Consider the following 27,736-nt stretch of genomic DNA (forward strand, 5'->3'; position numbering starts at 1 on the left):
TTATCCATAAAGAATCTTTCTTTCTTGTCACACGCCATACTTCTAAAATGTCCATCAAACAGATCATCTTTCTGTACACACAATGAGCCCTCAATGTATCATCAAATGAACCAGTCAATCGGAAGCTGCCGTTACAGTTGAGTGCACACCCACTCGCTATGACTAGGCCCAAGTACAAAATATTGCACTCTGGAATCGCGATTGTATGCTTATAATTTTGTTTATTTGTTTTTTTCCAGGCAGCCATGTATATTATTTGTCATGAATAAGTGATAATTGTGTTTTAATTATGTTTGATTTTTTGGTTGCATGTGACCTTTAATGCAGATCCAGGTTAGCTCTGGATTCAACAAAAACTGAACATGACAGCGCGGTATGTTTTCAAATACAGTCAGAACACAAGTATCCTCTGCTTCTGCAAATTCCAAAGTGCAAATAATCTGTCACTTGAAGTCCAATGTGATAAATTTCTATCTAATCTTTCTGTCCCAATACAAAAATAGTTTGGAAGGATTACAGTATGGAAATATAGAATTTCTTTGTTTTGGTGAAAGTGATGTTTAGGTGTAGGTTCCGACTCTATTATCAAGCATCGATCTCACTGTATAAAGAAGCTGTTATCCTTCAAAACTACTCCAACTTCTAAAAGCCTATCAAGAAGAGGCACAAATCAAAGTTAAACTTGTTGCCACGGAAACAGAGAATGAAATTCTAAAAATCACAAAAGAGAAAAAGGCACCAGTTGAAAACCTGTTGCATGATTATGATGGTAGGATATTTCTTTGTTTACTAATACTGAGTACTAAAATATCGCCTTGTATACTGTGGCAGCTTGTACTAGATGTGACAAATGTCACTTTTTAGTGCAAATCTGCTGATGATACCATGTCACAGTTAAACATAACTACCCAACAGAGACATAATTTACTGACCCCAACTCAAACAGTCCTTGTTTCATCCAAATACTCTTGACAATGTCACGCTGTCTATCCACTGGAGTGAGCAACTGAGTACCTATGCCATTTTTATGCTGCCTTTAGCACTATTCCAGCAATATCATGGTGGGGACACCAGAAATGTTTTTTCATTCATTGTAAGCATGCAGGGAATTGAACCTGGGTCTTCAGTAACTTAAGAAGTGGACAATTGAACCATCAGGCTACTCTACTCCCCCCCCCCCACACACACACAGCACTACTGACACATTAAAAAACAAAAAGAACAAATGATCCAGCTGAAAAATATTCGATAATTTTAATCATGATAAGTGTTCGACATTAACTTTTTATGAAGTAGCAAGTACTTGCTACCTGGTTTAAAAATTGGCAGCAAAATCTTTTACCTGGCAGCAGCACTTTTTTCCTACTGCATAAAATACGTTATATTATCAGTTCTTGATGTGTTAAGTACCTCTGCATTCTGGTATTTATCAAGTTGTGCAAAAGTAATGACATTACTTGTAGTAGCTAATAACATTTTAGTGTGATTATGCTTCAGAAAATGACAAATGTCCACTACCAAACATTGGATGCAGTAATGTTATACTTCTGAACATGTGCACTGAGCTGACTGGTTCCGTGTCACAATTATGCAATTATTTGCAACACATAAGTGACCAAGAAAAGCTATGATGAGCATTCATATTTAAATTAAAAAAAATTAAATAAAAATAATTTAAATGAATTTAAATAAATGTTTACAAGTGAGAGTGCACAAGTGGAAATCCTTTCCTTTGAAAATGATGGCTACCTGATGAACATAAGCAGTTTCACGAAAAAATGCCAAGTAGCAAGTTGTTGCTACTGTGTGTTTTCTTTCAGGCAGCAAAATGGGATTTTGAATAGCAAATTTGCTGCATCAAAGCATTAATTTTGAACCCTGAAGATTCGTCAAAATGTTCATAAACAAATTGAGGGATAAAGTGATGCAGTGAGTGGGATTTTAAGATTCTTTTAGCAGTATTCGAGCAATATCACGGCTGGAAAAGTGGGCTGTACATGGTGTAGTACCCATGTAGGCAACTGAACCATATTCAGCAATGTTCCAGCTATATGGCAGCGGTCTGTAAATAATCAAGTCTGGACCAGATAATCCAGTGATCAACAGCATGAGCATCAATCTGCGCAATAACCGATGACATGTTTCAACCAAGTCAGCGAGCCAGACCACCTGATCCCATTAGCTGCCTGCTTACGACAAGCATAGTCACCTTTTGTGGCTAGCATGGGTTGCTGAAGGCCTATTCTAAACCTGACATTAACGGGTCTATATGGCACATATTGTCATTGAAGTCAATATGTTTAATATTGTGGGAACGTCTTTAATTTTCTTACATAAGACTTTACAAATTGAGACCTTGATCCAACTTTGAACAAGATAGTATATAAATATCATAAAACACCTACACTAAGGTTCAGACTGAGATATGTTTCTGAAATAAAATATAGTTCAAATATGATCAAGGCCTCGTACTTGAGTGTTGATCTTAGATGATCCAGGTTAGAACTGGTCTTCAGTAACTCATGCTTGTCATAAGAGGTGGTTAATGGGATCAGGTGGTCAGACTTGCCAACATGATTGACATGCCACTGTGTCCCAGATGAGTAGATCAATGCTCACACTGTTGATCACTGGATTGTCTGAACCAAAATCAATTATTTACAAACTGCCTCCATACAGCTAAATACATGTATTGCTGAGTCACAATGAGTGTGGCGTTAAACAACGAACCAATAAAACAACCAACAATTTTAGGGTAAACTGTATGATTGTAAAGAGGTGCTTATGTAGGATAGGGGCAGCATCAAGACCATATTAAGTTAACTAACCCAGTTAATTCCCTGAAACCTGGACAAACGTATTTAGACACAAAAACTAAACACTCCCTGCCCTTAAGTTGACGTATAACTCTTATACAACGTTACCTACGCATTGGACAGACACGTGAAACCAGTGAAGCATGAGCCAAAGCTGCCCACGTTCGCTCACTAACTCACTTGTCTGCAGAGTGGATTTCGTCACACCAAAACTTAACCCCAACACCTATTACTCGTGTTAAAAGAGACCTGTTATGACACAGCTTTCACCATCCATTATGTAAAGCTGGCTTAGTAAGCCTTGAAGACATACCATTGAACCGTTATTAAGCCCTGGGGCTACGGACCCAATGGAAATGGAAGGAAGAAACACCTCGTCGGGTGTTGTAAGTATCGTGGAGTTATGTCATGACCCGATTAAATAAAAAATACACCTAGGAGTATTTAAGTCATGTGTTTGCGAGCAGTAAAAACACCGAGACACACAAACAGACCTAACGTAAAGCGAATTAATCACAACAAACCGTGTTTCATTAACTGTCACTTAGACTTACCGCGTTCAGACGATCCCTGTTCAGTTGCTGTCAGACGATCAGAGACAAGAGTGACTTGACAAGTCCGGTTCGGTTCACGTGTACTAAAATGCGCAGTAATACACAAAGTTACGGTTATGTAATGTATGCTTTAGCATTAATTAATGTTGAAATATATTTAACAACCGTCTCCGGAAACAACGTAGTATAAAATTACTTATGGTCTACTGAGGCTGTTGCGTGAAATTCCACGTACTTATCGCACTATTTTTCTAACGAGATTTGTTTTGGGTAATCTTATTGTCGTAAAATTAGAAATGATTTTATTATCGCTATATATGATTTTATTAGAACTACTTTTAAACACTTATTGCCTTCTAAACAATGCTTCGGGTGTTCAATAAGTTTTGAGTTGTTAAATATGCGTTAATTATCATTTTACGGCAAACATTGAGGTTGATTCAAAATTGGACACATCAAACGAAATACGGAATGAGGGGAGGTTATTCTCATCTAATGCTGCTAAACAGGACGAAGCGTACTCCTCTTGTGGATGGAATATGTCTGCCTTCGTTGCAAAACATAATTCACTTACTGACATTGATCATCTGTACCAATGTATACCTACTGATTATTACCTTTGTTTTATTACAGTACTTCATTTCTCTTATTTGAATATTTTCTTCACGCAAACTGCTTTATCAACCATGCGACAGATAATGACGTTGTTTTAACTGATTTATGACCTGGATTTGCACAGGCCCACACTCCACCACGAAAAGTAGTAGTAGTAGTAGTAGTAGTAGTAGTAGTAGTAGTAGTAGTAGCAGCAGCAATAGTAGTAGCAGTAGCAACAGCACGACAGTAGTAGTTGAAGAAGCAGCAATAGAAGCAATAGTGGGACTTGTAGTAACTGTGATTTTCGAACTGAGTGAGTAAATTGGTTTTACCCCGCTTTTAGCAATATTCCAAGAATGTGAAAAAGTCTTCACACATTGTACCTATTTGTCATGCCGAAAACATACCCAAACTGCATGTCCCTCATTTCTGGTGTCCCCCGCCATGATATTGCTGGAGTATCGCTAAAAGCGGAGGAAAACTATACTCATTTACTCCATGGACAAGTATGAGTTACTAAGGATCATCAATTCTAACTCTTCATGGGTATCGGAAGCAACTATCGAATAGGTTTTTTTTCCAAGCCCCCATAGCAAAACAGTACAGCAAACGGGCGCGCCAAGAAGGACTACGCAACCCGATATAAACCTGAAGGGTGACTCTCACCATACATTAGACATGGCCTCTTTTCCCAGAATAACCGCATTTAAGGTTTGAGTTAGCGCCGTGGTTTTACTTTCTGTAAGTAAGGCTCCCTCTCAGGTTTTACTTTTTCCTAAGTCTATATTAACAGCAATATTCAAATATAGATGATTTGTGAGTGTTCGAAATCAATTGCTAAACATCGCCAAAGATCAATTTGAAAGTACAAATGTTTTCCCTAACAGGAATGTAACCGCATCTGTCAGGTTACTGAACGGACGGCTCTACCTGACGGCCAATGTGTTAGTCCATTTCCTGGTGTCCCCGTCCCCTCGTGATATTCCTTGAATATTGCTAAAAGCGGCGTAAAACTACATTCACTAACTCAGTCTACCTTACGGTTACCGAGGCGACAAACATGCAGGTGTTAAAGTATCTTTTTAAATTTTTATAGTTGGGTCTACTGTCATTTCATTGATTTTACTAGCGCTTCAGGTACGGTCATTCAAGCACCCATCCTTGGTTATGTTTGGGGAAGTAAGCCCGCTCTCGGTCTGACGTCTTCCCATCCTCTGTTCTCTGGTCTTACTTTCCCAATCATAACCGAGGAGTCATGCCTTATCTTACACATAACATGTTTATTGACATTGTGACTCATAGCAGCATAAAGTGTTTTCACGATGTAATGAATCATTGCTGCACTAGTATATTATTTCCCGTCAATTAATCTGATAAATGAGGAATATAATGCCTGCTTGGTTTCCATGTCCGCCCAGCATCCATGACTGTTACCAGACCACGACTGTCACCCTGAGGCATTCAGACGATTCTGATGTGAAATGACCCAGGTAACTTAAATTTTCATATTACATACTATGTTGAACGTTTATTGTGCTTTCCGTTGAATAAATTATTTCTGATCAAGCTCTGAGTAGAGAAACAGATTACGATGACCAACTTGATATCTTGGCTGATCGTGCATGACTGCAATATCGATTGCATTGGGTTTTGCTCATGATATCAATCATTGGGGTGTCTGGTGCAGGTTAGACTAATTAAAATCCGTTATGCTAATAAGCACAACACTGGTAAAAGGAAAATAAACAAAACCATATAATTGAAAAACACATCTATTTGTTACACATTGTTACTCATACATGGTTCCTACGACGTACGTGAGCCGATGGTGTAGCCTCGGGGTTAAAGCGTAGCTCGTCAGTCCGAAGACTCGGGTTCGATTCCTCACATAGGACCGGTGCAATACGTAAAGCCCATTTCTGGTGTTCCCCGTCGTGATATTGCTGGAACATTGATAAAGGCGGCGCAAAACTAAACTCCCTCATTGCGTAACGTATATACACTGTATCGTATACTTATGTATGTTATATAATATTATGTTATTTCTTTTCAGTTCATACTATGATCGATCTGCCGACATTCGCCATTAAAGTGTACATATTATTCATCTTTGCTGACCTGTCGACCTTGTGTGATTCGACAGGGGTGGGGAAGGCAAGATGGAGGTACGATGGAGGTAAGCCACCTAGCCAAATCCTTAACACAATCAATGAATGTATGTCTCTACATTCAATGAACTTATCAGTGACGCATTAGTACCAGGTGGAGCTTCAAAATCCCCCGGGTTCGATTCCCCACATGGGTACAATGTGTGAAGCCCATTTTCTGGTGTCCCCCGCCATGATATTGCTGGAATATTGCTAAAAGGCGGCGTAAAACGTAACTCACTCACTCACTCACTCACTCAGAATCCCTGATGCGACGTTACATATCAACTCACTTACGCGTTCATTTCAAAGTATTTGCTTGATGTTTTAAAATCTCAGAATAAGAAAAATTTGATGTCAGTCAATGATGTCAGAACCATTTGTATGGTATCGTCCCAGAAAGAAACCAAAAACAGATTCCTATACTCCTTGTTGTAATCTGCTACATGCATAAGCTTAATGATAAAGGGTTTTTTTTATAGATTTTTTAATGCTAAAAATACATTGCCAATGAACTGTAAACGAGATAATAAGCAGACAAACGTCATTTTCAAACTTGCTGAACTATGTCTCAGGAGTGATCTCTATTAGTTCGCAAACAAACAAAACAATGACAATGAAGTAACCCAATGTTAGACCCGTTCAACTTCCACGCATGATAATCATATCCAAATAAGGAGAGTAAAGTGAGTGAGTGAGTGAGTGAGTTTGGTTTTACGCCGCTTTTAGCAATATTCCAGCAATATCACGGCGGGGGACACCGGAAAATGGGCCTCACATATTGTTAACAGTTAACAAAACCACGTACACATTTGGTAACTGCATAGATTACTTTCATAGATTACTTAGTCTCTGTGTCCAATCTTACTATATTACTGAATACTGAAATCAGATGTACTCTATGGAATGGCCCTTATTCCTAGCGCCCAGGGGTTCGAACCTCTGTTTGGACAATATTTTTAGAAACATTAAAATGTAGATTTTTTCAATCGTATGCTGTTTGTATATGTTATGATTAACATATATTTCAAATTTGAACGAAATCGGTTTTTGTAATACATTTATGTATTTCATGTATTAAAATGTATTTTATGTAATGAGTGTAGTAAGGAAGAAAATTATGAATCTTTTAGAAAATTCTGCCGCTACACTCATCACTTAACATACATTTTTGTATTTCATGTGTTAATATGTATTTCATGTAATGAGTGCAGGAAAACTGTACTCGTACCCTGTTAATTGTGTGATATATCATCAAAATGCTTTGAGCTTCTAAAGATCGTTTGTAACGGCATCTTTGCCTAGATTGTTTCATATATTCCTCCCACTTCCACAACCATATAGCAGTGCATGTAATTGCTGATACTAAGAATATCGGTCAGTAAGTATGCACTTTTTCTACTCAAATAACTACTTTTATTCACGCAAGGGGTTATTTTGCTTACTTCACTCAACTAAAGTATCTGGTTGGAGAAAGTTTACATCTGAAAACTTGACTTAAAACCAAATAACTACAAACCTTATCAAAAGGTAACTGGGCTGAATACCGCCACCTTTTCATTGCAAACTGGCCCGAGTCTCGACTGTAAGATCCCTGTCGAAAAAAAACCGTTCCTCGATTCTTTCATTTTAAAACGCCATCAAACATTAGTGAAAACATTCTTTTGGGCGCCCGTTGCGTTTATTTTTGTTCAGAGTTCATGTTTCGATTCCAAACAATAAATTATAAAGTAATGAATAAATTTAACTCTTATAACCTAAAAAGAGTCATTAGTTGCACTGACTGACCCCTTTTCTATCGGTATAATTTTATCACCAGGAAACCGTTCAATAACCGCGTAGAAAGTATCTATCTTCCACCTCACTCTATTTCCGGAAAAAATCATTTTCCTAATAGTAATCAACACAAGTTATGTAGTTATGGGACAATTTGTAGCTATATCTTATTATATACAGTATATGACCGATGCTTGTCGTAAGAGGCGTCTTAAGAGATCTGGTGGTCAGGCTGGCTCACTTGTATCCCACCTGCGTAATCGATGCTCATGCTGTTGATCCTTGGGTTTACAGACAGCAGCCATATAGCTGGTATATTGTGGAGTGCGGCGTAAACCTAAATTCACTCACTCCTCTTTTTACATCAGCCTCGAATATCAGCTGCGTCCTCTACGCAAAGAGGATTCTCACCTGTAACTACGACCTCCCGGACAGCATACAACGGGACCTCACGACATGCACGACGTGCTCACAGTCGACGTAAGTAAAATTAGCAACGACTTAACAAATTAAATGCCAGTTTAAGTTGGGTTTAATATTACAGAGTGAAACACCACCATTAGTGGAGGTGCCTGCTTAATGTAGCATGTACGTATACGCGTGGGGGCCTCCAATGAAAACTGAAAACAGTTTCGCCTTCCTTACATTGTGTTGTAAAAGAACAGCTCAACGCACTCACATTTTGTCAGTTCTTGTCGTAAGAGGCGATTAACGTGGTAGGGTACCCTAGCTCGCTATCTTGGTGGATGCCTGCTGTCGTATCATAATGGAGTAACTCAATGCTCATGATGTAAATCACTGGATCTTCTGGTCCAAACTCAGACCGCCGTCAATGTTGAATGCGACATTAAACATAAAATGAACACAACATCGTGGTTATGTTTCAACTGATTGGTGCTATCGTTGTTGTTTCTTTGTCAGGAAACAGCAGACCCCAAATGGTACGTGTCCCAATACGCATGTGGTCTTTGGTTTTGCATGCAACACGTCTGTTGGCAAATGCGTGTATGACTGTGATAGTCTGAAATTCTGTGACTACTATCACATGATAAAGTTCATCCTAACCGGAAGTGACGGCAAAGAGCCAGTCTCGACGTGCAGACAGATCAGAACTGAACGATACAGTGAGTACATGTAGAGCTTTCTGTAATATCACGATCTGTACCGGGAAAGCCAGAACGATGAATCGTTGGGAAAGGTTGTTATTTATAAGTAGGGGATAAATAGACAGCCGGAGGCTCATATTTAGAGTTTTTCAATATCTTAACCATGTATTATATTCAAAAGAGGTGGAAATTATGTCTAAATCTTCTACGACAATACAACTTTTTAATCATGAAAGAATACTACATTGTTTAATCTATGGGTCACACGATCATAACGGGGCCGAGAATTGAGATGGATACCTTGGTCCAACTCATTACCCACCCGTCCCGGGTATCTGGGTTACCCGTCCCCGCCCTACAGCATGTGACTCATTCTCTCACCTCTGTTGGCAGTACAACCGGGTCCCGTCCGGAACCTGACCGTGACAACCATCAACAGCACAACACTACGTGTAGAATGGAAAAAGCCAGATGACAGATACCGCTATTTTGATGAGTATAGATACATTGTCAGATACAGGGATGAAAAGAAACATGTAAGCATACGAGATTTTCGGAAAAAATGAAATTTGTTTCCCTTACATTAACGTGAAGTGGTAGTAGAACTGAAATCAAGCAATAAAACGGTTTATAAGACATCTCCCATAAGAGAGTCGATTGATTCCAGCACGTATATACATAATGAGCATGCGCTCACGAATCACTATCATCCTCCGCCATCGGTGGCATCCGTCATAAACGCATGCAAGGGCAAGATAAGGATTTCAATCATCATAATCGTGTTAGAATTGGCATACCCGATTGCAATCAATAGTTGTATTGAATATAGACAGCAAGAACAGAAACTGCTGAAATATTGATTGACTTTCATAGAAAACTGATAACTGGAACAGTTGTCCACACTGGTCATTAAAACGGAAATGTGTAATAATTTATAACTAGGTAAACAGATTTACAGGGACGGTAAGGTAGCAATTTGGAACGTGGCTCGTTGCACTTTAAGCCCAGGGAGCTGTTTCACGAACCATTCGTGTCGTAACTTCTCTCGCAGCATTCGTACTTCATATGTTGTAACATAGGAGATACGAATGCTACGTGACCAATGCGATCTTAGACTTACGAGATCGATTTGATTCGTGCAGGGTACGTGTACGTGCGAAGCCCATTTTATACTCCTCTTGTAATCCAAAGTTGGGATATTATCAAAATCTCTGTGAGTGAGTGAGTTTAATTTTACGCCGCACCCACAATGTTCCAGCTATATGGCGGCGGTCTGTAAATAATCGAGTCTGGACGCCAAAAGCGCTGTAAAACAATGCTCAGTCAGTTTTTGATTTACAGAGTTTGAAGACCGAAGACGAGGACGTTGCTGTTGTTTTAACTGACCTGGTGCCCTGGGGTAACTACAACATCACAGTGTGGGCTCGACGTAACATCGGCGGTTTCCGGAGCATTCCGCAGACGGTCTCAACACAAGTCGACGGCAAGTGTTTCATAGTGTATATTTTACATGGCTGTAGTATTTAAGCTTTTTGTTGGCGCCGTATTGGCTTGGTTGTCTTAGACGCCTCACATCGTGGTGCAAACTGCTGGCTCCATTATCCTCTGAATGTGGGCTCGAATCCGAGAATCGACCTGATTGTTTTTTCCAGCACCAAGGCAGTACTCGTAGGTTTAGAAAGAAACGTTACTATGGTAGGAACGAAAGAGGTATATTTGTATCAGACATTCAATGCTCATCGATCGCTGGTTAAGCTGCAAGGTAATTATTTGAGCTGATTCATATGTGATCTTGTCTATGCTTTCATTCATTTGAATATGATCAGCAATGTTGTTTGTTCAGTATGGTATAGGCCTATACCATACTGAACATACTGGATATAAACGAAAATATTTGTCTTACTCATCCTTTCATCTTATAAGGTAACAACTGAATACTTTTGCATGCTGCGATCGAAGGTGACACAGCACAACAATTGGTGTTATTATGGATACAATAAGGTTGTACCTTCATTGCTCAATTTGTACAGAAACTTCATTGCTTCCACAAAATAATTGTTCCAACCGTTGATATACTTATTTATGTTCAAAGAACTAAGACCAGCAGCCCATTCTGATGCCAAGTGGGAGGAGGAGATGACGTCGGTGGCACCACTGACTGTTGGCCTCACCGTGATCTTTGCTGTAATTTCCACTGCGTTGATTGCTGTGTATGTACTAACACAACAATCATTATTAGCATTCTTAACAATACATCGATTGCAAAGCAAAGAAGCCTACTAAGTCAAATCATTAACACTGAGCCGCTTTGTATGCATTATTTCTCAACCCCTACTATACCTCGTGGTTAAAACGTAAGCACGTCACGTCGAAGTCCCAGGTTCGATTCCCGATACAACGTGTTCAGACTATTTCTGGTGTCCCCTGTCGTAATATTGCTGGAATATTGCTAAAGCGGCGTAAGACCATACTCACCCACTCTTTCCAATTAACGCTTTGCTTTTCTTAGAAGAACTATGTTGGTCCTGATAATGCTAATTAAAATCATAATTTAATTATTATCATTCCTTTCATTTCGGATAGATTTACGGTCTTCGTTAAGAAGCGAATGACATGTGCCCGAATTGCGATCACCCTGCCAAAGATGATGCCGTTCCCTTTAATCGAGGAAAGTGGAACTTCATTTGTACAGGTGAGCACTGAGCTTATGTGCATAATCCACGAAAGGGATGATCCTTGTCGGGTCTGTTCATCATGTATTGCTAAGATTCTGTTTGTTTGAAACGCCGCACTCAGCAATATTCCATCTATACGACGTGGGTATGTAAATACTCGTCTGGGTCTCAATAGTCAGTGATCAACATCATGAGCATCATCTACGCAATTGGGGTTACGATGACATGTGTCAACAGCGTTTGCTACCATTGTATTTGTCAGTTGGCCATCAGGGCCTACTGCTGTCTGCAGGCTCTAAAATATACAGGTCCTGAATGAATTTTGCAGGCCCATTTTGTTAAAGTTCAACCAATAAGACAAAATACACTACAATGTACACAGTTTTACATTGTTTCTACAAAATCGATTTGCGCAGACTACACTATATGCCGCAGAGAGAATTTGTATTTTAGTACATGGATAGTTGATAAAAAATATTGGTAAGATATACTGGTTGAAAGACATGACTGAAGGCTACAAGGGCCTGCTAATATTTGAAACTGCTAGCCTGATACCAAAACAACCGGCGTTGGGCCTCCGCGCCAGCGAATAATTTTGTCAAATTCTATTCGTATCTTTTCTTTTCTGCACTATGATCATCTATCATATACCGAACCGAACACCTTGTACCACAAAACTTACCGTACCGTGTTTAGAGCGTACCGTTTCACCCTAAAACCGGAATGAAGGCAAAATACCGCGATTCTGCTAATACCGCGGTGTACCGTTTCACACATAATCGCCTGGGGCGTAAGTACCAGTGTTAAAAAAGCAGGGGCTTACACACGACTGTTTCTAAAAGCGTTGGGCAAGCCCTCAATATGATCTGTCATACAACCTATTTTAAAGCCTTGAAACCAATCGGGCTTACACAACAAAACTAACTTGCTACGCGCCGCCCATTACGTCAAACGTGGGTAATTGAAAACTTACTTATAGATGACCCAGGGATACAGAAAGGACACGTCATGTGTTCAGTCTTGGTGTCTCGTACCAAAGCATTGGTGGTCAGCGTCTGTTGAACATCCTTGTATAAAAGCTGCTGTCAGCCAGAGCATTGTTCCGTCCGCTAATTATCATAGAGGGTTGGGAGCAAAAAGCGAGAATTCAGTGTTTTGGGGAGCCATACTTTGGTCAAACGAAACAATTGGGACCATAAAGGATCGTCACAAACATGATTTTCATATGTTTCATGATTATTATGTTTGTTTTTTACCTCTACACTCAGCACTGTTCCAACCCTATGTCCTTGACTGGGCACCTGTCTATTTATTTGAGTTAGCTTGTGTCGCTTACCAACAGCGGAACTAGTTCAGTTCAGTTTGCGCAGTTGCAATACGGTAACAGGCAGTCAACCAAGTCACAGAACCTGAACAATGGAACCATTTAGGTTCTTTCCACTCTCATATCTTGCTTCCCATGTCAACGGTTCAATTAGTTTAAGAGGTTGGTGCAGTTGTCTTAGTGGAAACGTGTCAGTACATCATCTCATCTCATTGCAGGTGTCCCGCGGATGCAGAAATGAAGCTGACTTTGCCGGATTTACAGCCAAGAGAGGTGACCTCTGTGAAGACGGCCCGTGGTTGGTAAGGTTCCCCGGCACAGACGTATCCCTGGATTGTGGAATGCAACAACAGAATTGTAGAAAAACGTCATTTGATGGAGGCATGAAGTCGGGCTCGTGCCTTCACGGGAATGAGGTCGAGTCTGACGCAACATCCGGGGATGAGCCTGAACTCATCGAGACATGGTCCTACTCCACGGACAGCGATTTGTCGGCCTACTGCTACAAACAAGTTACATTAGGTAGTGGCTGTCCTTGGACTGTCTCTAACCCATGAATCTCAGGTACTTACCTGGAATGATCTTGTCAGCTCTCACTGCTACAAACAAGTTACATTAGGTAGTGGCTGTCCTTGGACTGTCTCTAACCCATGAATCTCAGGCACTTACCTGGAATGGTCTTGTCAGTTCTCACTGCTACAAACAAGTTACATTAGGTAGTGGCTGTCCTTGGACTGTCTCTAACCCATGAATCTCAGGTACTTACCAGGAATGATCTTGTCAGCTCTCACTGCCACAAACAAGTTACATTAGGTAGTGGCTGTCCTTGGACTGTCTCTAACCCATGAATCTCAGGCACTTACCTGGAATGATCTTGTCAGCTCTCACTGCCACAAACAAGTTACATTAGGTAGTGGCTGTCCTTGGACTGTCTCTAACCCATGAATCTCAGGTACTTACCTGGAATGATCTTGTCAGCTCTCACTGCTACAAACAAGTTACATTAGGTAGTGGCTGTCCTTGGACTGTCTCTAACCCATGAATCTCAGGTACTTACCTGGAATGATCTTGTCAGCTCTCACTGCCACAAACAAGTTACATTAGGTAGTGGCTGTCCTTGGACTGTCTCTAACCCATGAATCTCAGGCACTTACCTGGAATGATCTTGTCAGCTCTCACTGCTACAAACAAGTTACATTAGGTAGTGGCTGTCCTTGGACTGTCTCTAACCCATGAATCTCAGGTACTTACCTGGAATGATCTTGTCAGCTCTCACTGCCACAAACAAGTTACATTAGGTAGTGGCTGTCCTTGGACTGTCTCTAACCCATGAATCTCAGGTACTTACCTGGAATGATCTTGTCAGCTCTCACTGCTACAAACAAGTTATATTAGGTAGTGGCTGTCCTTGGACTGTCTCTAACCCATGAATCTCAGGTACTTACCTGGAATGATCTTGTCAGCTCTCACTGCCACAAACAAGTTACATTAGGTAGTGGCTGTCCTTGGACTGTCTCTAACCCATGAATCTCAGGTACTTACCTGGAATGATCTTGTCAGCTCTCACTGCCACAAACAAGTTACATTAGGTAGTGGCTGTCCTTGGACTGTCTCTAACCCATGAATCTCAGGTACTTACCTGGAATGATCTTGTCAGCTCTCACTGCCACAAACAAGTTACATTAGGTAGTGGCTGTCCTTGGACTGTCTCTAACCCATGAATCTCAGGTACTTACCTGGAATGATCTTGTCAGCTCTCACTGCTACAAACAAGTTATATTAGGTAGTGGCTGTCCTTGGACTGTCTCTAACCCATGAATCTCAGGTACTTACCTGGAATGATCTTGTCAGCTCTCACTGCCACAAACAAGTTACATTAGGTAGTGGCTGTCCTTGGACTGTCTCTAACCCATGAATCTCAGGTACTTACCTGGAATGATCTTGTCAGCTCTCACTCATCTAGCACGCGCCTTCTTCGATGCCATACCCTGAAATCAACACTTATTGTTTTGTTGAATCACACAGGAAGCTATATTTCTGTTATATGAAATCCCATGTTTATTGGATTGTCGCTGAACACCGCACTCCGTCCTAGAAAGAAATACACTATTGTGGACCAGACAATCTACTGATTGACGTCATGAGCGTCGATCCACGCAACTGGTATTCACGAACAAGTTAACCCTCATGACCTGCAGAGGTTGCTGTAGACTATTTCGAACCCGGATGATCGTTGGGTTTGGCGATCTGTAAGAAAACGAGTCCTACTTGACAGTGACTAGTAATTGTTAACAAAGTCCAACATTGCCGGGTTATTATGGTATGTCCAGTCATCGAGTCTGACCAGCAGAACTATTCAGTAGGAACTATTCACTTCAGGACCAGCGTAGATCTGTAGATCTGTATTCTAACCACGAATCTCAAGGTTATCCAGTCATCTGTATTCTAACCCTGAATCTCCAGGTTATCAATTTAAGTCATCTATATTCTAACCCTGAATCCCCAGGTTATCAATTTAAGTCATCTGTATTTTAACCCTGAATCCCCAGGTTATCAATTTAAGTCATCTGTATTCTAACCCCGAATCCCCGGGTTATCAATTTAAGTAATCTGTATTTTAACCCTGAATCCCCAGGTTATCAATTTAATTCATCTGTATTCTAACCCTGAATCCCCAGGTTACGCAGTCTGATCATAATCAAGACATCAGGGCCCGATTTCTCGAAACAAACTTCAGTTTACTGAAATTTCAAACTTAGTTTGCCAATTTGAAACTGCTTTATTTTTAACTCAAATGCATTTTTAAGATAGAAAATGCCCCAACACCTTAGGCAAAGTATTCACAAAACTCAAACTGTCTACTATTTTTTAGTTTAATATCAATTTCAGGACAATTTGGGAATATATTTTCTCAAATTTGAGTAAAAACTCGAGCTTAAGTCATAACATAGATTTCAGTTTGTTTTGAAAAATTGGGGCCAGCAGATCATCTCTGTGAGTCCTTTTGCATAATTTATGTCCTTAAAAACTATTTACCAACCTATCATTAAAATTTTGACTCTGTTCAATATTTTGTTACGACGGAGGAGCGCAAAGAGAGAAACGACCATGAACATGTCCGTGAAGTACGTGCACAAGTGCTTACAGTAAGATTCATTTACCTGTGTTGTGCAGTCTAAGTATACTTAGGCAGTGTAAAGAATAACGCTGGGTCTAAGCTTACTTAGATTACTGTGCTGTGGCTTCTCCATTCTTACTGGCACATCTGTCTGTTCCTCTCTTGGCACTCCTCCCGTCGTAGCAAATAATGAACTGTCAATATTTAAGTGATAGTTTTTTAAACAACGTCTTTATCTCTGATGTGTTGTTTTGCGGTCGTATCTTGACGGCATCACGTAGTGCCCTAAACAATGCACTAAGTTACTCACTTACTGAGTAGCACATGAAACAACCTTCATTATGTTCTCATACCACCTAGGACCAGCAGCTCTTTGGCAGTTTCTCAGTTTCTCTGGCAACCCGGTCATCTCAAAACATATGTGTCTTAACGACAAACATATTGGACATGCTCAAGCTAGGAATCATATCCGAGAGACAACTATTTCCTTAACTTGGCTGTGAAGGTAAGCGCCAGTCAAAGTCACATTGACCTTCAATAACGAGACAAACGGGTTTCAGTCACCAGTTGTGTTCATTATTAATTCCACGGGTATTGTGTGTTAGGTTTATGGATTTAGTGATCCAACCAGTTTTGTCCATGCGAGGTTTAGTAAGGTTTTCTCTTGCGTTCGTCGTGTCTGGATGTTATCGATGTGCAAGGAAGACGAAACAGGTTAAACAGCTGGGCCATCACAAGTTTTAGTTTGTAATCTTTTTGGAGGAAGTTATCAAATTCTTGAGAAATAGTCTACGATTCCCACTATAAAAAAACCACCGAAACTAGACAGTTTTCAGAGAAACGCGTTCGTATAGTGTAGAGACAATAGTATTGTGAAATGGTACTGCACAGCAGTTTATGTGAAAGTTCAGAATGTAGGACCTGGATGTGTGAGGTCTGCTGATGGGAGGGTGAGAAGCGACCAACAGGATCGGGTGGTCAGGCTCCCTAACTTGGTTGACACATGTCATCTTATCCCAACTGCGTAGATGCATGCTCATGCTGTTACTCGCTGGATTGTCTGATCCAGACTCGATTATTTACAGACCACAACCGTATAGCTGGAATATTGCTGAGTGCGGCGTAAAACTGAATTCACTCATTGATCGGTGATGGTCATTGATGTGTATTGTCATGCATCTGTTAAAGTTAACGTAAGAAAACGATCTAAGCGCGTCCAGTTGTCTGTTTAGGGAACAGTAGGAAATATCCAAAAATACCTCTGTGATGTTGAGTAGTCTGTATTGCTGAAAGGTTTCACTTTTCTTGATATGCCTCATTGTGTCAAGAAAATGGTCATATCTGACGAATCAGATGCAACTTTTGTTTCATGACAACCGAGCTCTGTTGGAGTGTCGTTCGTCAGGTTTGTTTTAAACGTACATGGTTGTATCTTATGTGTACAAAGGTATCCAGTATTCATACAGGTACAGTTTCATCCAGTGGCTAGTCTTTATGAGAAAACTGTTTTATTCACTAAATGTGTTTGTTATTGAACTAGCGACAATCCTGTGTTTCCGCTTACGTCAAAGTTCTCCTCTTCCATTTGTAATTGTTTTGTTCGGTCAGAGGGTCTGAATTTGGTTATGGCACATTTTTGGTATATGTAATATGCATTTACACATGGTCGCTTTGTTCTTAGTTGTCTAAGCTCTAATTTTAACAAAACTACGAAAATCCATAAAAGATTTGAAATTGTTAAAGTAATGAGTGACACTGACTCTTCTGACACGGTCTTAACCACCCCCTCCAAAAAAAAAACAAATAAAAAAACCAAAACAAAACAAATAAAAACATGTTTCCTCATCGAGTGTGTTTATGTTGATTTGACCTTGAGAACTACGTTTCGCTGATAAAGGTAATAAAACTTTGCGCTTATAATTAAATGTTCTGTTGTATTTGTAGTAGTTTACGACAATCATAGAAAGTGCCTACTTGACAGTCCAAGACGTTCAATCACACAGGATACGATTTAGACGCCTTTCAAGATTAGAAATAGGGTACCAGAAACGTCATGGTTCTAACAAGCTACTCACCCGGACATAACATATTGGAACATTACAGTTACACCAGGAACATGACACGAGGACATCAGTTACACCAAGAACATTACACGAGAACATCGGTTACACCAAGAACATCACAAGAAAACATCAGTTACACCAAGAACTTTACACGAGAACATCAGTTACACCAAGAACATCACATGAGGCTATCACAAAAACATCACACGAATACATCAGTTCAACAAAGAGCCTTACACGAGCAGGGTTGGTCCCTAAAAGATTATTAAATAAGCATTGAAACTCTCGCGAAAATGGGTGAAAATGAACTGTTCACCTCCACTTTTTCATAAAGTTGTATCCGCCATGGGGTGAGCCTATTTCACACATCGTATGTTTAAATGTAATTTAATAATTTCGTAGAAATAATCCTTATGCACATTTTTGGGGGGTCTGTTGATGTGACCATGTCAAATATGATATGCAACAACGTATCGTAGATCGATGCTCTTGATGTTAATCATTGGTTTGTCCAGACTCGATTAATTACAGACAGCCATCACATATGTAATTAATGTTGTCCAGTGCAGTGGTAAACAACAAACAAGCGAAACATCTAAATATTGATTAGAACCTCTCACACTCACACCCAACAGCTAGTACGTATTTCTCGAGTTATGTTGTTAAAAAAATTTGGATAGTTTGCGCTTTTGACAAGAGTCGCATAAAACTTAAAAATACAATTCACATGATTCCCATTTCGTTTGTATACGTAGGTTATTCCACATTTTTACAAAAACCGAACAATTTGGTCATTAAATGCATTTCGTAAACAAAGGGAGCTAACCGCTGATGAGGTTTGTAAAGACATGCACGTGTTTAGTGACCGAACACGAACATGGTAGGACACTTGAGGTCAAGGGATTTTTATGATGCAACTGAGGTTCTGACGGATAGATTTCTGCCAGCGATCGTTTATACCTAGCATTAAATCACAATGTTGTCGAAACTGAACCTGTTCGTGAAGAGATCGTTCAACAAGCACCTGTTGTTGACAAATATAGCCACGTACAGTTCCTTACTGGCTCTCAGAGACTGTTTTGTGCAAAACATCGAACGTCATGCCACCGGCAGCGAGAAGCAACCTTATAACTATCACAGAACGGGTAGCGTATATATTTCATATATAAGTCTAATATTTGACAGTGCAGTACGTATATATAGAACCTATAGGCGATTTGGGTTGTAAATCACGAGAACATGGGCACAGGGGCGTAGCTACCATTAATTAACATTATGAAAAAAGCTTACTCATGAGTTTTTCTTTGAAAGTTTGTCAAGTTCTCAATACTATCTAAATATAAAGCTTTGCAACATATCGAGAGTACATGAAAAAATGGCCTGCTGATCAATGGCGGCAGAGACCATATCTCTGATGGGTCTGATGGAGGCAACAGCTGATATGTGCGCGCACTTAGCCTTGCAAAGAACCATCCCGTTAGTGTTTTATCTTAGAAATGAAGCAGGATTGTCTAGTGAGAGGCGGCGACAGAACTGACTTATACATGCTCAGCGACTGACTTGGTGACAGTGTACAACGATATGTCATTGCTTCTTAGGATATCAATCACTATCTGAATGGTGGGGTAACTGTGTGTTACAGGTCGGGTGTTCATCCTTGGGGTGGCCCTAGGACCTCTAAACCATGTGTGGTATAAGCTGCTGGACAAGGTGATCAAAGGGACAGGAGGGAAGGTGGCTGCCAAGAAGATACTCACTGAACAATTCTCAGCTGCCCCATTCTTCTGTTCAGCCTATATTACAGGTTAGAGGGAATGGATGGGTGAATGTTGTTTCAACACCACAGTCAGCCATACTGCAGCACTGCCTGGCATGTGGACATAATCAAGTGAGGAGCTGGGAAACCATTGCAGGGCTCCAGATAAGTGCCATATCAATGTATGTACGGATACAAAATATGCCTTATACGGTATGAAATAATTTAGACAACGTAGCAGATACGCACCACAGCAATGGTGTATGGTTGCAGAATCATTTGCGGACGTGTTTATTTGAAAAAGTATTCTGTTATTGTCTATTGACCTGTTTACACAAGCGTAGCAATGTTGAGGTGCCTATGTGAAACGAAATACAAGATTACTGATACTCCATTAAATTCCATTCAGTACCCCAAATGTACTTTAAGGGTTTAAGTATTCCTGTATTGAAAAAATAAGGAGTATGCACTCCCGATGTTGAAAAATTATCTGGAGCCCTGCATTGGCAGCATCCCCAAGGTCTACAGACTCACTGGCTAAGATATACCAAATTTCACCAATGAACATGACAAGATTCATGCACTGTGAAGGTACTCTGCCCTATCTTTCTAAAGGTCACATGCAACATAAAACACAACTTTGCAGATTCTGACACCTTTTGGTATGCACTTACCAAAACAAATCATCAAAAAAGCTAATTCAACCTATAAAGTTGAAAATGAACGTGATGAAAAAAAGCCCGCAAAATTGGAGTTCAAACAGTTCACTAATTTTCCCCCAGTACTGGGGGAAAAGGTGGTTTCAACAGCTGTGCTGCGCCCATAACACATGCGCAGTGAATAAGTTTGTGTAGTATGAAACAGTATGCCTGCTCGGAGTATGAGGTCGTGTGCAGAAGTCTAATTTTGGTTGTGTACACAAACCAGTAAATAATCTGCTCGTTACACAAGTAAACAAAACATGTTGATTGTGATGAGCAGACTCTGTCACAGAGAAAACTCTATGTCTGGTTTATTGACACCTATATGTCCGCCTGCCTGAATGCTAATGACAGTATGCAATGCACAACTTCAATCACTGACCACATGCAATTTGAAATTAACACCAATCTGGCTGATAAGCCATAAACAAAGAGCCGTTGAATAAACCAGTGCTAATGACAAGGCGTTGTTACACGCGAGTGCACAGCCACCAGCTCCGTCTGAGTTCAGTATTGTGGCTGCTTTGTTTCGATGGAGGTAAACTCAAATACAAAGTATTGCAATTTTAATTTGCGATTATATTTTTATAATTTTGTTTGTTTTTTTATCAGCGATGAATTTTAGATATCATGAACAGGTGAAAACCATGTTTTAATTATGTTTGCATTTTTGGTGCCATGTGACCTTTAAGGGCGGGAGGTAGCTTTGTGGTTAAAGTGTTTGCTTGGCTCACCCAAGACCCAGGTTCCTTTCCTCATGTGTACATTGTGTGTAGCCCATTTCTGGACCCATTGCTGGGATATTGCTAAAAGTGGTGTGAAACTTGACTCACTATTCTGCCCTCTGAGTAAGTGAGTGAGTTTGGTTTTACACAGCTTTTAGTGATATTCCAGCAATATCGGCAGGGGGCACCACATTTGAGCTTCACACATTGTACCCATGTTAGGAATCAAACCATTGTCTTCAGTGTGATGAGCAAACACTTTAACCACTAGGCTACCCCACTGTCCATATTATGTCCTAAGATTTACAAATTAAAAGGGCATTGATGCAGAGCAATTTCCGTGGACTGGTTGTTTCTTTTGTTATTGTTTTTCTCCGGTGAGTACCCGGATGATATCCCAGAATTCATGACTGGTTTGTGATCTCTGCTGCACCACCCATATGCGCAATTGATAGTTTATGTATAGACTGATCAACAGAGATGAAGTCATTTTACTTTGTTATTATGAAAACAAATCAAACGCCTTGAAGTTTACTCATCTGCCAGTGGTATAACAACGTTAGGAGTGAAAAATAATGAAGTCAGTGTACATCTTTGTCTTATAAAGCTGATTAGTTCCTTGTCACATTTTTATGCATTTTGAAAGTTAATATAAAACCCACATGGTCTGCTTATACTTACAGTGAATTTCTAACATGATTTTAATATCGAAACATTACATAGAATACCAACGTGAATCATATTTCACACACACCCTATTCGCGACCTAGTGCATGTTTTCTGTAATACAGATTCTGCTGAATGCTACAAGAAATAAATTAAAACAAAATGTAAATATTAAATTTAGGACAGACGAAAGTTATAGCAACAATGTCAGGCTATTACCTTGTTCAGGAATGCATCCATCAATATCCACATAAAAGAATGACATTCCATTCATCTGCAGCTGGTAAATAATCCTCCTCTATGTCTTGTGTCCTTCAACAGTCTAAAAAAAAAAAAAGTGACACATCGTTTGAGAATTTTTCACACTGGTTTATACATAATCTAACTGGTCACCCAGGACAGCACACCTGGCAACTAACTGTATGATGTCCGCCATTAGTTAGCCAATAATGTGCAGCAATCAATCAATCAAGGCATTGGTGGTTAATTCTTTGTAGGAAGGATGTTGTTTTTACACTCATACTTTACGACAGGGTGTATTCAGTATAGATTACGTAAATCTACACTCATAAACACTGCCTTTTTGACAAATTCGCTGTGGAAGCAATTAATCAATCAGTGTGTTATCTGTTAATCCTTAGATCGATGTTTGTTTTTTGTAACTCAACCAATAAACCCTCTTGCATCTCTTTAAAAGGCAACTATGCTTGTCGTAAGAGGTGACTAACGGGATCGGGTGGTCAGGCTTGCTGACTTGGTTGACACGCGTCATCGGTTCCCAATTGCGCAGATCGATGTTCATGTTGTTGATCACTGAATTGTCTGGTCCAGACACGATTATTTACAGACCGCCACCATATAGCTGGAACATTGCTGAGTGCGGCGTAAAACTAAACTCACTCACTCACTCTTGCATCACTTACATGCACATATTACCAAACATGCAATACATTTGCCACTACAGACCTTAATTTATAATGTTGAGTATTAACTCCAGACAGGAGAAATGCCAAATAGGAACCTATGTTGAGTAATTTTACTGGTGTTACCACTAATTATACCCATTATAAATTCATTAACTGACCATCAAGTGAATGATGACAAATAACGTGTAGGTTTATACCATCAAACGCGAGTTACAGGAAGGAAGATGTAATCTCTGTGTCGCATGCAGCCTGAAAACACTTATGTGCCAAAACAGTTTTGAGGATACCAATGGAACTTCATTGTTACATAAGGAATACTCATAGGCATTTGCTGTGTACTTAGGTAAATGGGTATAATCAGTTTTTTTACTTAAGAAAATTTTCAGATTTCTCTACCAATGGCAAAGTCGTTGTTATTAGTTTACTAATTCAGATAAATCAACTGTGTATTTTTATTATCATAGATAATAAACCAGGGTCGTAGCTACCAAACTTTATATGAATGATGTTTGCTTTGACAGCTGGGCCAACCCTCAAAACTATCTAAATATGAATCTTTGCAATCTTTCGGACTTATATGAAACAAATGGCTTGCTACGTGTATGTAGACATCATATTTTCACACGACATGATTAAAAATCGAGGTAAAAACACAGAAATAGGATCAAATTGGATCGGTCACTACACCATCCAGGCATAAAAAAAAAAAATTGCTGGGATATTTTGTTGCAATCAGATAAGGAATACCATGGATATTTTTAAAAAAATGGCATGTGATGGGCATCCGGTCTCCTCACTTTATAGGGTGAAGACATTCTGCTAATGTGGACAGGAGCCCAGTCCCTATGTCCGTCACAGTCGAGGGAGCGGTTTGCTGCTTGGTTTCGTAATTAGACCATTGGTGAGAAACATTATTCGCTCCGCATCAGTGCCCCTTTAAGGAACTTTATATCCTTACTAATCAAATTTCCTCACCTCTCACCCCCTCCCAAGCAATCTTGACAAGTTTGTAATTAGTTTCAGTATTTGCAGTATGGTAATGAAATTAGAATGTAATTGAAAAACTATGCAGTTACAATGCAACCATATGTGTGTAAATTTTTTCATTTAATTCTGACATATCTGTTGCAGGTATAGGTGCCCTAGAGAGAAAAAGTGGACACGAAATTTATCAAGAACTCAGCGAGAAGTTTCTCTTTGTCTACCTAGTAAGTTTAGTGTTCAGTATCCCTGTCAGATGGCCTGAAGCTATTTTAGCTGTTGAAATATGTGATTCACATATGGCATGAACGTTTGCTAGGGCTGCCTGTGCAGAATGTTTCCACACATTGTATGCCCATATCTGTTTTCTTCTGTAGCTGCTTGAGTCAAAGATTGGTGTAGGATTGAGTAAAATCCAGTTTACTATAGCCTTTTTTATGAAATTCTCCATGGAAGTAGGCCTTTACAACACAATTACAGTTGGTTTTCAGCAGTCCATGCATGTTGTAAGACATAGCTAGACATTTAAAAGAATGACTTCCGTGCAAGAAATTTGGATGATCTTACGTTAGCTTCAGGCACTCAACTGATATTTGGTTGCTGTATTTTCAAAGTCAATTGAAGCAACTGTGTGTCCATCTTAGCATCAGACCATGGATGGAGTCTGTCTTGTACTTGTTCATGCTGTTGAAAATACAGAAGTTTTGAATCCAGTTGCATGAATAAGTGAGTGTTGATAACGAAAATGTCCTTCTTGCTTCAGGTTGACTGGTTTGTGTGGCCGCCAGCACAGTTCATCAACTTCTACTTTCTGCCAACTCAATACCGTGTCGCATATGTTTCTGTAGTGACACTCTGCTGGAACTGTTTTCTGTCCTATATTAAACACAAGGTAGGCCATAGAATTCCCAGGGTAGGTTAAAACTGCTGTGTGTGCTTCATTAAGCACAAGGAGGGCAATATTATATTTCTAAGGCTCACAGATCCTGACTCTGATCTGGAACTACTTTCTGTCCTATATAAAACACAAGGTAGGCTATAGAATTGCCATGGTATGTTGGAACTACTTTCTGTTCTATATTAAACGCGAAGTAGGCTATAGAATTGCCCTGATGTGTTGGAACTGTTTTCTGTCGTATATAAACACAAGGTAGGCAATACAATCTCCCTGTCCAACATACTTTCTGTCCTGTGTTAGACACATGGAAGGTAATACAATTGCTCTAAAATATTGGAACTACTTTTTGTCTTGTGTTTTAAAAGAATTATACACAAGGTAGGCAATAGTTTTGCCCTGATATGTTGGAACTACTTTCTGCCCTATATTACACACAATTTACGCAATAGTATTGTCCTGATATATTGGAACTAAGGAAGGTAATATCGCCATAAGCGTACGAGGTTTTCGATACAGATTCTTATGTTAATTTCTCCATAAACACAAAATGAAGATGTCAATTCTGTAAGTGTTTGTTTTCAGAACCCAGAACCAGTTCCTCATCCCACAGAGAAATTCGAGAAAGGTGAATGATGACTAAAGCAGACATGGCTTCATTCCATCTATGTGCATGTGATGGTCCTCATCCCTCTCCGAGTCCCATCTGTGTCACTTCAAGGCACAAGATCTATTTGCTCAATCAGAATTTGCTGAGCAGATTAAAATGTGATAAGCTTAATATCTGGCTTCTATTTGTCCATTCCTATTACTAATTAGTGCCAGATAATTACTGGCATACCTTGAAATTTTGTTTTTATGCTATCACTGTTGTTGATTCACATGTACTCATACAGCTATCTGGTTCCTATTTTCTTTTTTTCATCTGATGAATGCATCAATTCAGTATACATTGAAACGTTGTGTTCCTCAAGGGGCAATGGGATAGCCTAGTGGTCAAAGCTTCACTCTCAAGGCCCGGATTCAATTCCCCTGAAGGGTATAATATATGTGAAGGCCACTCCTAGTGTCCTCTGATGTGATATTGCTGGAAAAGTGATGTAAACTTAAACTCACTCAGTCACTGTGTTCTTAAAAAAAAATCTCACCTCTGTTTTCTATCATCAACTGAAATGAAACATTTTGATGATTAAAGTTAAAATGGCCTTTGTAAACGAAAAATCTACTATCTTGGACTAAGTCAATCAAAATAGATATTACTTGTGGAAGAATTTCCTTGCAGATTTTAGGTCAGTTGAAACAAATAATATCAAAAATTGTTTTGAAAAGTTTGTTTTTAATATATGAGTTTGCTGATTATATCATTTGGCCCTATAAGGCGTCAGAGGACCATAGTACCAGTACTAACATCCCTGGAAATATATGGGATGAAAAGAAGCTCATAGCTTACCAGGGTATGTGAGATGTACAGACCAGGTACATTTGGCTTGAAACTGACCCTTTAGGTATATGCAATATTCTTTCATATTGCTATTTGCTGAGACTGTGTGTGTCTGTGTGCTTGTGTGCGTGCGTGTGTGAATATTTTATGTAGTGTACCACAGCCAGTATTTTAAATCTGCTGAACTGCTCTCAAGAAAAATGTTGTTTTTTTTAAAATGTTTTGTGAATGTGTGGTATGATATCCCAGTGAAAGATCTTCTTTATACTACCACTGCTTGTTGGAATGTAACTAACAAATGGTTGTGTTTTGCAGATAATATTGTTATAATTTTGTTAATGGTACGCGCTGTTCAAAAGCAATAAACAGATTAATGAACTATTATTCCTTGTTGTGTCCTAATTTTGTGTGTATTATGAGCGTCATATTTAATTGGTGAATGGTTCAAGGTCCTCAGAAGAAACATATAAAGTTAAGTGAATGGTAACATAGTTGTTGAACCTCTTGAGGATACATAGACCAGAGACCATATGCCTTTGTAAGGTCTCTGGACAGGCCAACAACTTGTACAGTTTGCAACGTGGCGGAGTATATGTTACGTGTGGTTCACTGAATTCATTGCTTATAACATTCTCTTTTCATAGATGTTACTCATGTCACAGATTGAGTAACTTCTGTGGGGAGAGAATGATGTCATACCTCCACTTTTCTATTTGCTTATTGGGGCAGTAGGGTAATCTAGTTATCGGTTCCCAATTGCGCAGATCGATGTTCATGCTGTTGATCACTGGACTGTCTGGTCCAGACACGATTATTTACAGACCGCCGCCATATAGCTGGAATATGCTGAGTGCGGCGTAAAACTAAACTCATTGTGTCCTTCAAATAAAATTCTCTTCTCTATTTTGTGTTTGCTGAGTTCTTCATTTAACAACATATTAACGTTTTCAACAGTGGATTGTGAATATTTTTAGGAGTGCGGAAAGATGGTTCTTTCAAGAGTTGAACTAAGATATATGAGATATTTTAAGTATCTTGGACTTCTTACAGATTAGTTTGGTCTAAGGCATGTGAGACTTTAGCTATTCAAGCTACAAAAGCAAGGTTTCCAGTTCATAGGCAACTGAAATCGCTTTCAACGCTACCTTTACATATTGTCCAGAGTAATGCGTTCGGAGATCTGGGGATATACTGTTAGGTCATCGGCAGAAAAGATACAGATTGGAGTTTTCAAGGAGATACAGAGGATGTAGGTAGAAGTTATTTGTGTGCACATTACTACAGTCGTTTTATTAGCTGTTGGCGTAGATTACTTCACACAGGCAGGTCGAGATGTCTTAAGGCTTTCTATGAAATGTTTGGAAGACCATAGTGAACTGTTATGCTCGAAGTGTAAGGTAGGATAGAACTGTTACTGCCACCATATAATAACAATCTATCACATGATAAGTTAGTCAACGGATTCTGTT

General features: G+C 39.5%; 3 protein-coding genes across 3 annotated transcripts in view; 2 read left to right on the forward strand and 1 right to left on the reverse strand.

Annotated features, from left to right (window-relative positions):
• LOC137291526 (phospholipid-transporting ATPase ABCA1-like) overlaps window positions 1–3,449 on the reverse strand; it is a 65,629-nt gene extending 62,180 nt beyond the window's left edge. Inside the window, exon 1 of the mRNA XM_067822889.1 lies at window positions 3,371–3,449. The gene's annotated coding sequence lies outside the window, so the exon portion shown is untranslated. The remainder of the gene's footprint in view (window positions 1–3,370) is intronic.
• A 1,955-nt stretch (window positions 3,450–5,404) lies between these two features.
• On the forward strand, window positions 5,405–18,030 carry LOC137291529 (uncharacterized). The gene is made up of 9 exons (XM_067822897.1): window positions 5,405–5,457; window positions 6,021–6,143; window positions 8,259–8,370; window positions 8,812–9,014; window positions 9,390–9,532; window positions 10,338–10,479; window positions 11,089–11,206; window positions 11,580–11,688; window positions 13,214–18,030. The coding sequence occupies exons 2-9, from the start codon at window positions 6,029–6,031 to the stop codon at window positions 13,550–13,552; spliced, it is 1,281 nt and encodes a 426-aa protein (XP_067678998.1). The 5' UTR covers window positions 5,405–5,457; window positions 6,021–6,028; the 3' UTR covers window positions 13,553–18,030.
• A 955-nt stretch (window positions 18,031–18,985) lies between these two features.
• LOC137291533 (mpv17-like protein 2) lies at window positions 18,986–26,651 on the forward strand. The gene is made up of 5 exons (XM_067822900.1): window positions 18,986–19,321; window positions 19,819–19,980; window positions 24,082–24,158; window positions 24,695–24,823; window positions 25,412–26,651. The coding sequence occupies exons 1-5, from the start codon at window positions 19,153–19,155 to the stop codon at window positions 25,460–25,462; spliced, it is 588 nt and encodes a 195-aa protein (XP_067679001.1). The 5' UTR covers window positions 18,986–19,152; the 3' UTR covers window positions 25,463–26,651.
• The last annotated feature ends 1,085 nt before the right edge of the window (window positions 26,652–27,736 follow it).

This window comes from Haliotis asinina, chromosome 7 (assembly GCF_037392515.1).
Source record: "Haliotis asinina isolate JCU_RB_2024 chromosome 7, JCU_Hal_asi_v2, whole genome shotgun sequence".
Taxonomy (NCBI): Eukaryota; Metazoa; Mollusca; class Gastropoda; order Lepetellida; family Haliotidae; genus Haliotis; species Haliotis asinina.

What these genes read in the sequence shown, in the direction of transcription:
- LOC137291529 (XM_067822897.1), top strand. Translation starts at nt 6,029, where the DNA reads ATGATCGATCTGCCGACATTCGCCATTAAAGTGTACATATTATTCATC. An exon ending in ACGACGTGCTCACAGTCGAC is followed by an intron (nt 8,371 to 8,811) that starts GTAAGTAAAATT and finishes TTTCTTTGTCAG; the next exon opens with GAAACAGCAGACCCCAAATG. An exon ending in ACAGGGATGAAAAGAAACAT is followed by an intron (nt 9,533 to 10,337) that starts GTAAGCATACGA and finishes TTTGATTTACAG; the next exon opens with AGTTTGAAGACCGAAGACGA.
- LOC137291533 (XM_067822900.1), top strand. Translation starts at nt 19,153, where the DNA reads ATGTTGTCGAAACTGAACCTGTTCGTGAAGAGATCGTTCAACAAGCAC. An exon ending in TTATAACTATCACAGAACGG is followed by an intron (nt 19,322 to 19,818) that starts GTAGCGTATATA and finishes TGTGTGTTACAG; the next exon opens with GTCGGGTGTTCATCCTTGGG. An exon ending in CTGTTCAGCCTATATTACAG is followed by an intron (nt 19,981 to 24,081) that starts GTTAGAGGGAAT and finishes TATCTGTTGCAG; the next exon opens with GTATAGGTGCCCTAGAGAGA.